Source organism: Cyprinodon tularosa, unplaced genomic scaffold (assembly GCF_016077235.1).
Source record: "Cyprinodon tularosa strain WSP-4 unplaced genomic scaffold, ASM1607723v1 ctg174, whole genome shotgun sequence".
Lineage (NCBI taxonomy): Eukaryota > Metazoa > Chordata > Actinopteri > Cyprinodontiformes > Cyprinodontidae > Cyprinodon > Cyprinodon tularosa.
In genome coordinates this window covers 771909-787081 of record NW_024038565.1, presented here as the reverse complement: position 1 = coordinate 787081, position 15173 = coordinate 771909, and the positions used below count along the sequence as shown (strand labels likewise).

At 36.4% G+C, this 15173-nt stretch overlaps 1 protein-coding gene and 1 pseudogene across 1 annotated transcript; both read left to right on the top strand.

The window, feature by feature from the left end:
- The first annotated feature begins 613 nt into the window (after positions 1-613).
- LOC119781304 (chemokine XC receptor 1-like) lies at positions 614-2815 on the top strand. The gene is made up of 2 exons (XM_038281736.1): positions 614-643; positions 1009-2815. Exon 2 carries the CDS (start codon positions 1036-1038, stop codon positions 2158-2160), a length of 1125 nt encoding a protein of 374 aa, XP_038137664.1. The 5' UTR covers positions 614-643; positions 1009-1035; the 3' UTR covers positions 2161-2815.
- A 1734-nt stretch (positions 2816-4549) lies between these two features.
- On the top strand, positions 4550-6506 carry LOC119781271 (annotated as a pseudogene).
- Positions 6507-15173: the final 8667 nt, after the last annotated feature.

Genomic DNA, 15173 nt, shown 5'->3' with positions numbered 1-15173 from the left:
AATAAATAAATAAATAAAAAATAAATAAAAAATAAATAAACAAACAAAAATTAGAGGAAGAAATATAATAGTATCATTTGCCCGGAATTTCAATAAAATAAATTATTATGAGGTAAAAAACAAAAACAATATATATATATATGAAAAGGGACCCAATGCATAAAACTATTAACATATCTACAACAGTACTATTAATAAAAACAACAAAACAGTATTAATAACAATGATAGTGATAACAACACTGATAATTACAACAGTAATATTAGATCAATAGAAGATCTGGAAACTAAAAATCTGAAAGGTTTCTCACCAGTTTGCAAAAAAAAAAAAAAAAAAAAAAAAAAATAGAGGAATAAATCTATTAGTATAATTTGCCCGGAATTTCTTTAAAATAAATCATTATGAGGGAATTGTCTTTAGGAGTGAAGTTTCTATTAGTCAAAAAATATATATCAAACAACATATTGAACATTGTATTCTCCATGTATCTCCATGCAGGTTGTGAAGCAAATGTATTTAATGAAACCACCTGATGAAATGAAAATGCTTGCTTTTCTGTTCCTCTTTGATTTTTTACTTAAGGTGAGACTTACTGCCTCTGTCTTTACTGCTGATCGTAACAATTCCTTGCACCACTACACCGGTACAGTATATGCCTAGATTATTTATGCTTTTGACCCTTTCTTAGATTTAAGGTCACAATTGTTTTGCATTTAAATGGAGACAATATTAGTATCTAAACGTGACATTTAACCTGAAGGTTTATATATACATATATATATATATATATATATATATATATATATATATATATATATATATATATATATATATATATATATATATACATATATATTTATTAATTTATTTTTTGGTCTCAAATTTGTGCACACTATTGAAGATAGTGAAGAAGTAAATATTTAATTAATATGTTTTTAAGAAGAAGGCGCTAAAGATGAAAAGCTTTATTCATTCATTTTTATGTATGTCATCTCTTTTTCCCTCCAGAGGAAAATCAACACAGACGAAAGCTTCATGGATTCTGAAAAAGCAGGCATCACCCAAACAGCAGTGCTAAAGATGACAATGGAGACAACATTCGACTATGACGATATGGATAATATTACATCTGACCACTGTCCCCAAAAAGAAATGATTGATTTTGGCGACACCTTAACCATCTTTTTTTTTTCTTTTGTGATAATATTGAGTCTGTTTGGCAACATCCTTGTTCTTGGGATCCTGTTCAAGTATGAGAATGTCAAAGCCATCACCAATATGTTGATCCTGAACCTGGCTGTGTCGGATCTCTTCTTCACCTTAGGGCTGCCCTTCTGGGCTTACTACCACATGCATGGATGGACATTAGGGGAGCCTGCATGCCAGGTTGTTAACTTTCTCTTCTTTGTTGGCTTCTACAGCAGTGGTTTTTTCCTCATCCTGATGACTATCCACCGCTATATAGCTGTCATGAATCCTCTCTCTAGCATCGTATCCACAACGGGTCTCTCTGGGATTTTGACCTCTGTCATAGTCTGGGTTGTCAGTATCCTGGCAGCAAGTCCTGTCTTCATGTTCGTCACAGTCATAAAGGGCCATGACTATGATAATGCTGAGAACAACGAAGATTCAAGTAGAAAACCCAAGGATTTTTGTGGTTATGGAGACTCTTTCTCATCAAGATTGGGAATTTATGAACAAAATGTTCTATTCATCTCAACAGCCTTGGTTTTTGCCTTCTGCTACTCTCTGATCGTTTGCAGGTTGTTGCGTCCTACTGCCCAAAGAAGAAGAAACAAAACCATCAAACTCATTTTGATTCTCATGATTGTCTTCTTTTTGGGGTGGGGTCCTTATAACATTGTAATTTGGCTAAAGTCATTCACATTAGGGCATGGACAAACTGCTGACAATCAAGAACAAAAAACAGAAATTTGTAAAAATCGCACAACTCTAGAATATGCCTTCTACATCACCCGACTCCTTGCCTTTTCTCACTGCTGTCTCAACCCTGTGTTTTATGTGTTTGCTGGAGTTAAATACAAAACCCATTTAAAAAAACTATTGCAGAACTGGGGCCACCGTAACCATAGCTTCCCACAGAGGGAGAGCAGAGCGACGATCACGTCTTTAACAAGCAGCAACGAATTCTCTATGTGATTGGTAAAAATACTAACTTACACATTCCTAATTTGAAAGCAACTCATATCGAATTAAGTCATTCTTTGGACTGTAATATCCAAGTAGACAAATATTACCAGGCAATCAGGAAACCAAGATTATTGACCAAATTAAATATGTATATATCTTCAGATAGAAAAGTGAAATATACATGTTTGTATATATGATCACAGTTCAGAATCGCGTCACTGTATTTACTTTGTTTTACTGTAGATACAGTAGATAATTTCTCATTTTATTTTGCATTTATCAATACATTTTGCAGCTTTTAGTATAATTAAATGCCCCAAGCTGATTGTAATAAAAATATATATATTATGTAAGCATTTAATGCAAGTAACTGTATCTGTGTACACTTAGGTGAATAAATCTGCCCACTTCATGTTAAATGCTATCACAGAAACCAGGAAGAAAGACTAGGAAGAAGCTGACGCTGAGAATCTACACAGCAGCTATACAATTCATTTGGACATATACATATACTACTGGGTTACAGTTTCTTGCCTAAGTGTTAAAATAAAAAGTAACTGTTTGCTCATCTGTATGTCCCTATTAACCCACTCATATTGTAATGTACAGAAGTGATTACAATCATGATCAGCAATAAACGATAATAAGACTGCCTTTTTTCAAATCATGAGTCCATTTATTTTGGAATGAATGAAAAGAAGTTTGAATACTGATAAACACACCATTACACAAGAGACCAAAATAGGCTTTCTTCCCCTATTCTCTCTGCCACTCCTACCAAGCAGTGGCAGAGGCTATTGTGACACTGAGGTGTTGGTTGAAAAGAAAAAAAAATCTGACAATGAAAACAAAGCAAGTTTTTTGTTCCCTAAAGCAAAAAAAAAAAAAAGCCTCCACATCAGACACTTTCACATCCAGCAGATTACCTCTTTATAGCACAAACTCCACCTTCTCAATTCAAATTGGCTAATCACCTCAATCTTGGGTCAATCAAATGGGGGGGAAAAGGCAAGTTTGCCATCACATACATAATATGTATTCTCACTCATTTAATATCAGGCAAACACCTTCTGTATATAAATGCAGACTTTAGATTTTTTGCTGATTATTTTACTTAATGTTTCAACAGATCAAAGTTCAGATCTCAACACTACACTTCTCATAAAAGAGCAGGTTGGATGTGGCCTCCTCTTAAGCAGGGAAACAAGCTGGCTGCCATAAAAACACCTACCGGTACTAGGAAACCATTTCTTGTATCTTCCCTGATAAAAGATCATAACCCACTGGTCATACTCCAAAACAAAAAGAAAGACAGAAAAAGCACAACTCTAGGCCTATGGGAGTGTCCAGAGACAGATTGAATTATTACATATATCATAAACTGATGTTTGAGAACCCTGATTTCAAGCCTATGTGGCATTGGACGTTTATGCTGCCAAGTTTGATGGTTGGACTGAAGATGGCAGCACCTCTCTGAGGTACTGTAAGTAGAGAACGGTACCTCAACCTTCCCTTATAGAAATATTAATAGAATAAACACTTTCTGATGAGCTTTCCAGATATACTAAAAAATAATATAAACCTTGAGGAAAACGTTTGACAACTTTGAATACTGCTGGATTTTGTGTAGGAACCCTTTGAATTTCCCAGCAAAGTTCTTTAAGTGATGAAGACAAACTGTAACAAGTCTTAGGATGAGAGATTGGTACAGTAAATGTTCACCTCTCTGGATACTAATATTGTCAAGGGTACAACAAAAATGTAATTTCCCATACAGCATACTGCTGAATGGGTAGATGTTGCAGTATGGCTTTAACCATTTTTCAGTTATTTGAGGTTTAATTTTTGTAGTTATTGCAATTTACCAAACTAAACAGACATGGAGACCCCAAAGGGGAAGTAGCATTACAAGAATAAACCAACACATTAAAACAAAAATGAAACAATATCAAACCGATAAAAAGATCATGTAAAAAAGCGATTAGTTAAAATACATAAAAAGTCAAAGCAAAGATGCTTATAAGGGAATTACAAAAGGGTATTTATATTGGGCACATAATTTGTTTAATTTGCACTGGAGAAAGGCAACTGTGTTTATTTCTTTGCATTCGCCCGCTTTTTAGGGCAGGGTGAAGGAGGCCAAGGCTCAAAGAAAAAAATGTTTTTCAGGGGCTGATTTTTTTTAACCTTCAGGTAAAGAGGTAAATAAAGAGTGAACTACTTCTTTTTGTGCCAAGCTAATTATACCCGCCTGATTCTGCAAGTGTTTGATTTTCATACTGTCATACTTTTGAGACATCATTACTGTAGTGGTTATGTTGATTATCGCTGACGTCTGACTTAATTGGAAACAGAAAAAGGGAACTTTTTGTTCTGTTTTTTGCTTTTTCTTGTAAGTGGGTGTCTAAACAACAGTTTGCACTGTCTGGGGTAAGTCTTTAAAAGCTTTCTATAATCAATATGAAATTGTATTGTTATTCAGTAAAATATACAAGACTGTAAAATCAATAGAAGAGATTATATAATCTGTTGTCATTCTATGTGAATTTAAAAGCCTTAAATCTCTGCTCATGATCCTTAGATAATCCGCAATGGACTACAACCTGAGCCATGAAGAAGGGAATGGTACCATCTTTGCCTGTCAGCATTTTGACTTTTCAATCATTACTGGTTATTTGTTCATCATTATCACCATCATCAGCATCATAGGAAACATTATCCTCATGTGGGTTCTTCTCACTTTTAAAAAACTCAACCTTGTGACAAAAATCTTCATGATGAACCTGGCCTGCTCTGATTTGATATTCGCTCTCACGCTCCCATTCTGGGCAACTTATCATCTTAAACACTGGATCTTTGGGGACTTTTTGTGCAAGTTCATCATTGCGATGTACTTCACTGGTATGTACAGCAGCATCATTTGTCTAACTGCCATGAGCGTTGATCGTTTCTTTATTGTGGTGCTGAAGAACTGGGCCGAACAACGACCGAAGGAAGAAAACATTTACTATCTGTGTCTGTGTGGCTACCTGGGTGATCAGTATCGGTACATCGGTGTACGATGCTTCCAAAGTGAAGTTTTATGATGACTACTACCACTGTGAGAGTTCCCATTCAGAGGGCCCTGGATATGATATCCAAGTTGTGCTGCTTTTTTTTATCCCATTTGCCATCCTCATTTTCTGTCATTGTGCCATTATAGGAACCATTTTACAGGCAACAAACAGATCAAGGCACAGAGCCCTGACTATAGTTTTTTTTATCGTTGTAGCCTACATTATCTGCTGGGGACCCTACAATGTTTATCTTCTAATTGAATCTTGGTACCAACCAAAGACTTGTGACGCTTTTCAGCAGTTGGATATTGGTTACAATATTTGCCGATTGCTTGCCTTCTCCCACTGCTGTATGAACCCTTTGCTTTGTTTGCTCATACAAAAGTTACGAAATCATTTCTTTTGTCTCCTGCGCTGCCGAGCTGTAGATGAGAATAACAGGGACAGAGCCCACTACCTGAAGATGTCTGAACCTGTCAATGCCACATCAGTGCAGCTCGTAACTCTAGGGTAATGCTGGAGCTGTGCAGATAATAGATAGTAACTCATGTGCAACAACACACACACATTAGGATTTGTCTATTTTGTATATTCACAGAATGGCTTCAGTTCAACATGTTATTTCTGTATGACATTGCTAAAATATAAGAAAAGTATTAAAATTTAGAAACTAGCTACAATAGTTTGACTATTATTCTATGTTGATTGGATTGACTCACCACTTTCAGATGTATTTTACCAACAATGTTTTTGCATGAAGGTGCTGGACGAATGTCTCAGTTTTGCAAAATATCAATTTAAGTTTGAAGAGGATCTTAGCTTTCTTGTATTTTTTTTTACTGCATTCTTTCTATTTGCCTGTTTTTCTTTGTTTTTTCATCAATGATGATGAATTCACTTAATGTAAATACAAATGATAAACCACAGAATGCAAATGATAAACCACGGCATGCAACCTGTTTAGAAAAAGGAAGTGTTTATTTAGCAATATCGATAACAGCTCTATTACTACTATCTTAATTTTAATTGTTGTATGTTTTCTATAAGGTTTTTGCTTTTTTAAGTTATATTTTAGCTATTTGAAAGAACTTAAATTAACTATTTGTTGTTTCCTTTCCTTATGTGTCAATAACTTGAGCTTTGGATCTCTTTTTTGTTTTGTGTGAGGTTTTTTTGTTAAAGTGAGATAACAAAAGTGAGATGAGAGTTATTTTAAGTTGTTGTTTTGCTTTAGTTTATTTTGTTAGTTTCAACCTTTTTAAGATTTATCTTTGTGATTTTGGATGATATAAAATATAAATTTTAATAAAACCATGTGTCTTTTCATCTTGCTCACTTCAAATAGTTTTAAAGAAAGAAAGAAAGAAAGAAAGAAGGAAAAATGAAAGAAAGGGATGTACACACTTGCAGAATTCACATTTTTACTGAATTTTAGGAAGTCTGATCTCACTTCTCTTTTCAAAGAATATCTCCAGACTCCTTGTGTTGCGTTAGGCTTTAAAATTCTGCTCTACATTATTTCTTTCCACTACGCGCGATACCATGCCTAATTAAACAAATAATATATAATACATACAATACAGTCGTAATTTGCTCAATATAATCTTTTGTCCTGCAAGACACTCTATTTTAATTTTCAAACATTTTATTGAAAGGGAATTCATAGAATTTATAATGATTTAAGAAAAAATTATACATTTATTTTGTTAGATATTTGGAATATAATGGTTGAATGTTTTGTCTTGGAATGCTTGAAATAACACAATTGGGATACTTTGTCTTACCAAGAGCATGCCAAAAAACATAACATAACCAGTTGGTGAGTTTTCATTATAAGGAGAATTCTAGTAGTAAGCCTTTTTTGAGTGTTTTCGTCTTTCTCTACATTTTAACTAGTTGAACATTGGATCTGAATCTATATTGACTTGAAAACTTTGCCATGTTGTTCTACATATTTGGTCCATTAAAAAGGTTTACTGAAAGCACATCTCTGTCATTATGTTTTTTTTTTATTTCTAAAACTTATTTTTTCTTTCTATGTAAGCTCATGCGTAGGTTTCTTAAAGACAATGAAAAGTCCAGAATGATGGTTGTGTGTCCTCCAGCTCCGCCTCCAGGAGGGTCAAGGAAGGGCACTGGAGCTCACTCTGAAATCTCATTGCCCCTCTATATGATTAACATGAGACATCACCAAGTAACTCCTGTACTGTAGTTGATGCTATGTAGGGTTAAAATCATCTTAAGGAGAGAAACAACTAGAAAGTAGGCTACATATACTGTATGTAAATAAGAGAGGATAATTATTGATCAAAATTGATAGAAAGAGTGGCAGCAATGTAAAATTAGGAAAAAAGGAAGATGGACTTGTATGATCAAAACAAACAGAAAGAGATATCACTGGAAGAAGGGCAGAGAGGAGGAAACATTTATATCAACAGTTAAATTAGATAATAAATAGGACTTAATTATACACTTTTGAAACACAAAAAAATAACGCAGGGAAAATGGGCACATTTAATTCAATTCAATTCAATTCAATTCAGTTTATTTATATAGCGCCAAATTCACAACACATGTCATCTCAAGGCACTTTACAGTTCAACCAGATCATACAGTCAAATTGATACAAAGTTTTCTATCTAAGGAAAACCAGTTGATTGCATTGACTCATTGACTCAAATACAATCCCCCACACTAAGCATGCTTGTAGCGACAGTGGAGAGGAAAAACTCCCTTTTAACAGGAAGAAACCTCCAGCAGAACCAGGCTCAGTGTGAGCGGCCATCTGCCGAGGCCGACTGGGGTTCAAGGAGACAGAAGCAGAGATACAAAAAGCAGCTGTAAAAGGCGGCCCCGTCCAGGAAACACACAGCCAGGCAGACGAGCTCCAAGGCAGCTCCCATGCCAGAGGACGAAGAGAGCACATCCACTCAGTCACGGTCAGAGAAACAGGACCACACTGGAAAACAGGCCGATCTCCAACATCTATAAACAAGGGTGTTGATAGAAGCAGCACAGCTGATGTTTCTTTCCAGGATGACGTCACAGCCAAACAGGAACAGACGAGGCAAAGCTACTCTGAGGAAAAGCAGAGAGAGCAGAAGGTTAGAGATTGAACTAACAGATTCTACAGAATAGGAGAACAGAGAGAGAATGAAGCAGAATGATGAAATGGGGGTCCCTATGTCCTCCAAAAGTCTAAGCCTATAGCAGCATAACTATAGAGATAGCTCAGGATAACCTGAGCCACCCTAACTATAAGCTTTATCAAAAAGGAAAGTTTTAAGCCTAGCCTTAAAAGTAGACAGGGTGTCTGCCTCACGGACTAAAACTGGTAGTTGGTTCCACAGGAGAGGAGCCTGATAACTAAAAGATCTGCCTCCCATTCTACTTTTAGAAATTCTAGGAACCACTAGTAAACCTGCAGATTGAGAGCGAAGTGCTCTGTTAGGAACATAAGGAACAATCAGATCTCTGATATAAGATGGAGCTTGGCCATTTAAGGCTTTATATGTGAGAAGGAGGATTTTAAATTCTATTCTTGATTTAACAGGAAGCCAATGAAGAGAAGCCAGGATAGGCGAGATATGATCTCTCTTTTTAATTTTCATTAGAACTCTGGCTGCAGCATTTTGGATCAGCTGAAGGCTTTTAACTACAGTTTGTGGACTTCCTGATAGTAAAGAATTACAATAGTCCAGCCTTGAAGTAACAAATGCATGGACTAGTTTCTCAGCATCACCCCTGGACAGGAGATTTCTAATTTTTGCAATGTTCCTCAGATGAAAGAAGGAAATTCTAGAAACCTCTTTGATATGGGATTTAAATGACAGGTCCTGATCAAAAATAACACCAAGATTTTTTACTTTATTATCTGAAATCAGTTTAATCCCATCCAAATGAAGTGACTGGCTAATCAGTTTCTTTTTCAGAGACTCTGGTCCAAAGACTATAACTTCTGTTTTGTCTGCATTCAGAAGCAGAAAGTTAAGAGTCATCCAGGTTTTTATGTCTTCAAGACATGCCTGTAATCTATGTAATGGGTTAGCTTCATCTGGATTTATAGACAGATATAGCTGGGTATCATCAGCATAACAGTGGAAATTAATCCCATGCTGTCTAATAATTCTACCAATTGGGAGCATGTATAAAGTAAAGAGAATTGGTCCTAGCACTGATCCCTGTGGTACTCCACAGGTAACCTTTGAGCGTGTTGAAGATCTATCATTAACATGAACAAACTGAATTCGATCAGATAGATAAGATTTAAACCAGTCTAGTGCTGTTCCTTTAATTCCAACAAAATATTCAAGTCTTTCTAAAAGAATATTATGGTCAACTGTATCAAATGCAGCACTAAGATCCAACAGGACGAGCACAGATACAAGTCCATTATCTGAGGCCATGAGAATATCATTAGTGACTTTCACCAGAGCTGTTTCAGTGCTATGATGAGCTCTAAAGCCAGACTGAAACTCTTCAAAAAGTTCATTATGGTGGAAGTGATCGCAAACTTGTTTGGCAACTACTTTCTCAAGAATTTTGGATAAGAAAGGAAGATTGGATATAGGTCTATAATTGACCAAGTCATCTGGGTCAAGAGACGGTTTCTTAAGCAGAGGTTTAATTACAGCAACCTTAAAAGCTTTAGGTACATATCCCTGTAACAGAGATAGATTAATCACATCTAAAATGGAGGAGGAGATCAAAGGGAATACCTCCTTAAATAACCTGGTTGGAACTGGATCTAACATACAAGTTGAAGGCTTAGATGAAGACAATAATTTTGCTAATTCAGAGAGTTCAACTGGATCAAAGCAGTCTAAACCCGGTTCAGATTCCATGACTACCTCAGGTACAATCGCGGATAGAGGAGTGCTTATGATCTTATTTTTAATAAGATCAATCTTATTTATAAAGAATCCCATAAAATCATTGCTGCTAAGAGCAGGTGGAATGGACGGTTCAACAGAGCTATGGCTCTGGGTGAGTTTGGCAACTGTATTAAAAAGAAATCTAGGATTATTCTTATTCTCCTCTATTAATGAGGAGAAGTATGCTGCTCTTGCTTTACAAAGGGTCCTCTTATACAACAGTAAACCATTTTTCCAGACTAGAAAGGACTCTCGCAGGCCTGTGGAGCGATATTTTCTCTCCAGTTTCCTAGCATTTTGCTTCAAAGTACGCAGCTCTGCATTAAACCAAGGAGCAAGCTTTCTATTTTTAACGGTTTTCATTTTCAAAGGAGCTGCGTTGTCTAAGGCAATACGCAGAGAACTAGCAACCCCATCAACAAAATCATCAACCTGTGAAGGGGAATAAGCTAAGCTTTTGCACTCTGCAGCACTGCTCAGTGACACAGAGGAGAGAGAAAGTGAAGCAGATTCTTTAAAATTTATAACTGCACTATCTGATAAAGATCTACTAAAATTGAACCTTCTTTTGGGGGAGGAGAACTCTGTTAAAGTAATCCTGAAGGTTATTAGAAAGTGGTCAGAGAGGACAGGGTTGTGAGGAAATACTGTTATTTCTTCACATTCTATGCCGTATGTCAGCACAAGATCCAAAGTATGAAGATGAGAATGCGTGGGACTATTCACATTTTGAACAAAGCCAATAGTGTCTAAGATAGCATTAAAGGCTGCTCTTAAGCTATCGCCTTCAATGTCAGCATGGATGTTAAAATCTCCCACTATGATGACCCTGTCAGTATTTAATACCAAATCATTTATTTTTTTAAGTTATAAACAACCGAAATGCCATTACTTTCAATGCAAAAAAGGCAGATTTAACTGGTTAGAAATATGTTTTTTCTTTTTTTTTTTTTAAGTATCCAATTATTATTTGGTTTCACATTATGGTTCATAACAGCTTTTTTTGTTTTAAACTTTTTTAGTCCAGTATGACAGCTTCGTCTTTTTATTCTATTAAGGAAACTTGAGTCACATTTTTCTAGGCTCTTTATGGGTCTTTTTAAAAATTTCAGCTACAAATAACTACTGTAGTTATAAACTGGACCTTAAAGGACTTAGTTATATTGTCAGTTATATTTTGTAAAATATAACTGACAATAGAAGCTCAACTGAAATAACCTGAAGAGAAGTAGAATACCCCAAATGAAATTGTACATTTTCTAGTAAGGCCGTTTGAAAAAAGAGGAGCTCTGAAGCTACACAGAGTTATCTGAAAGCCCAACCTGAGGAACATGTTATGTTAATAAGTAAGCTCTGTAATGTTAAGTAAAGCAATGAAACCTAGGCACAAACTGAGACGAAGTGACTGTATTAGTAATACAAGCATGAGACCTGTAAATGTTCTCGGGATGGTCAAATGTGCAAAGTATGTTCACAGAATAATACTTTTGGACTAAATGTGTTAAACCAAGAAACAAAACAGTTTCCAAAAAAAGGAAATAAATGTTAATGTATAGTAAAAGACTCATAGTTTGTTGGAACTCTTGCGGTTTAGTAGTGGTTCCCAAAATTGCGAAAAAATTGAATGGGAGGCAGATCTTTTAATTATCAGGCTCCTCTCCTGTGGAACCAACTACAAGTTTTAATCCATGAGGCAGACACCCTGTCTACTTTTAAGGGTACGCTTAAAACTTTCCTTTTCGATAAAGCTTAGTTAGAGTTGCTCAGGTTATCCTGAGCTATCTCTATAGTTATGCTGCTATAGGCTTAGACCTCTGAAGAACATAGGGACCCATATTTCATCATTCTGTTTCATTCTATCTCTATACTCTCACTCTGCAGAATCTATTAGTTCAATCTCTAATGTTATGCTCTCCCTGCTTTTTGTCATAGTAGCTTCAATTGGTCGGTTCCTGTTTGGCTGTGACACCACCTTGGAGAGAAATATCAGCTGTGCTGCTTCCATCAACACCCCTGTTTATAGATGTTGGAGATCGGCCTGTTTTTCAGTGTAGTCCTGTTTCTCTGACTGTAATTAACTGGATGTGCTCTCTTCATCCTCTGACATGGGAGTTGGCTCGGAGCTCGTCTGCCTGGCTGTGTGTTTCCTGGAAGGGGCCGCCTTTTACAGCTGCTTTTTGTATCTCTGCTTCTGTCTCCTTGAACCCCAGTCGGCCTCTGCAGATTTGCCGCTCACACTGAGCCTGGTTCTGCTGGAGGTTTCTTCCTGTTAAAAGGGAGTTTTTCCTCCTCCACTGCTGCAACAATCATGCTTAGTGTAAGGGATTGCATCAACTCATTGAGTCAATGAGTTGATGCAATCAACTGTTTTTCCTTAGAATCAATTTGACTGTATGATCTGGTGAACTGTAAAGTGCCTTGAGATGAAATGTGTTGTGAATTGGCGCTATACAAATAAACTGAATTGAATTGAATTGTGGTCAAGAAAAAAAAAAAACCTGCTAAATGAGTTACCAAAATGGGAGAAAAAAGTGAGAAGATCTTAAAGTGGCCAAAAGTTTGAACCTTGATACCCAAAGAGATTATAACGTTCTACCAATTACACATTTGTCTTAAGGTAACTAAAAACAATTGAACCACCTCAGGAAGATGGTGGTAAATTACTTACATACTTTTTGCCAGAGTATCACCGGTCATGATGCAGCTGAAGTGTCAGTACAAAAAAAAAAGTACACATGTTGGAGTCAGATAAAGGAGCCAACCAACCTGCTGTACTGGGAGGGTAATCATGTACATACATGGGAATGACAAAGAAAATCTATGAAGGGGAAAGTGAAGAAGAAACAGAACTGGAGGACACGTCTTTAGTAAAGGGAAGAGCTGTTTACTCACCTGTATATGTATATGAGAATGTATAAGAGAATGTCACAGCTTCAATAAAATCATCAGGCATTGGTAGGGTGATTAAACCTTCAAAACATTACTCCCTGTGAAAAGAAGAGTATAAAGAACCATTAAGTTATTTTTGGTTTATTCAGATTTTATGATAAGTTACAATTTAGAAAAAAAAATCTCTTTGAAAAGAAACAATTAAACTTTATTTTTAATTAGAAATGAAGAGATTTACTATCCACAGCTAGTTTCTTAGAAACTGTGTGGAAGACGAAAGTGAAACTGGTCATGCAACTTTTCGGAAAGGAACTACAAAAAGTGCAAGTTACAAAATGTACGAAATGACTGGAGCACTCGGGTTACGAAACCCGAATCATGACAACATGGGTACATTAGCATGAGTCGTACAGAGTACACGTGGGTGGTCCAGAGAGGAGTGTTCAGGGACAGCTCAGTGGTTTCTGTAACAGCAGTCATATCTCTGGGGTTAGATTAAGCTTAATTAACTAAACCATCCAGCATGCTTGGATGAATGGATACAAGTCAAGGGCAGAGCAGTCGCAGGAGTGCTCAAACATTCTCTGGCAGGAAAGAGCTTTGTGTTGGGTTTTATGTGGATGTGTACAATTTAACACTAGCTCTTTAAAGTCACGCTAAAGTCTAAATACAATTAAGAGGCTTGTTCTGGTTTAACTGGATTGACATACGAGTTGAAAGCTTAATTTTCCGGTTGCTCTGCATCGGAAAAAGTATTCTTATTCCACCTTTTTACATCCAGTCATTTTATTTTATTGGGCTCTAATGTAACAGATAATGATGTCAATGCCCCAGTATTGCAAGATTGTAAACTGAAATTTCAATCTGAAAAACTCACACAGAAAGAAAAGACAATTAGAAGAATTTTATTGACACAATTACTTTAGTCTTTGGCTCTTAGATCTCGGCAGGAAACATCAATGCTGAATTTTGCTTTGATATGCATAAACAGGAGTATTGAGTAGGGATGTTTCCCGCACACCAGAGGACTGCATGATACTAGCGCTTCACTCAGGGACCTGGAAGATGTAAGTCCGGCTTGGATAACCCAGGTTGCATGAACCTGTCCATGATGAGCAACCATAAAATAACAGTGGAGCGGAAAAACTCCCCATTGGGAAGAAACCTCTGGCAGAACCAGGCTCAACATGGCAGTCTTCTGTCGCACCAGTTGAAATTAGACAGGAAACGCAGTAAGAGTCTCAGAGGAATGACACTCTGATTAAGCTTTAACTGCAATGGTGGAGGAGGGGATGGAGGTTGGCTGAATCAGGTTTATCTGAATCGAAGTCCGACATAGCACAACCACTGTCTGCACTTTGGGTAGCAGACTGAGAAGTGGATTTGGAGACCTTTTAATATGAGCTATGGATGCTGATTGGCTTTCGTGGAGGTACAGTATGGTTGAGAACTGATTGGCCTGTGATGGAGATGGATAAGGATAAGAAATGGTTTCTTCAGGTGAACTTCCACCTAGGCTCAATGAAAGGGAATTCATGATCTTTCAAAAACATCTGGATTAATGATAAAAACACACATTAATTTGCTTTTAATTAATTAGATGGTTCTGACAGCCCTACATAAGATCTCCTAATTATTTAACAGATTCTACTGTTGTTTAATCCTTTCCAAGTAAAAATGAAGCTGTTCTGTGAAAGGCAGTTTAAATTAGTGAGGAGGAATCTTTTCAGCATGGACTACAACAACATGTGAAAAGCTTGTTCAAGGGTTGCCTATACTTTTGTAAGGTTCCTTCATTTAATAGTTGAGTTGGAGCACTGGTCAAACACAATAAACATCACATCATAGAGGAGAAAAAAACAGATCAAACTCAAAATATTCCCTTTTTTCATAGTGACCCTGCTTAAAAGGCATTTTTTCAGCATCAGTATTATTTAGTCAGGGCATTCTAAACTATGAGTTCATTTTCTCAACAAATGATGTTGTTGTTCTCTTGTCTTTTCAGCCACGAGCAAAACAGCTGTTGTTGTTTTCTTATGTAGTCAGTAATACTAGCCTTCCATGGCCTTAACGTTTTCTTCTATCCCTTATTTTCTCTCAGGCAACTCGCGCATCGATATCTCCCCTTTAATTTCAGTTATCTGTAACGATAATTACTCTGACCATATGTGAATTTAATTGATGCCTTTCAAATATGTGGAAT

What these genes read in the sequence shown, in the direction of transcription:
- LOC119781304 (XM_038281736.1), top strand. Translation starts at nt 1,036, where the DNA reads ATGGATTCTGAAAAAGCAGGCATCACCCAAACAGCAGTGCTAAAGATG.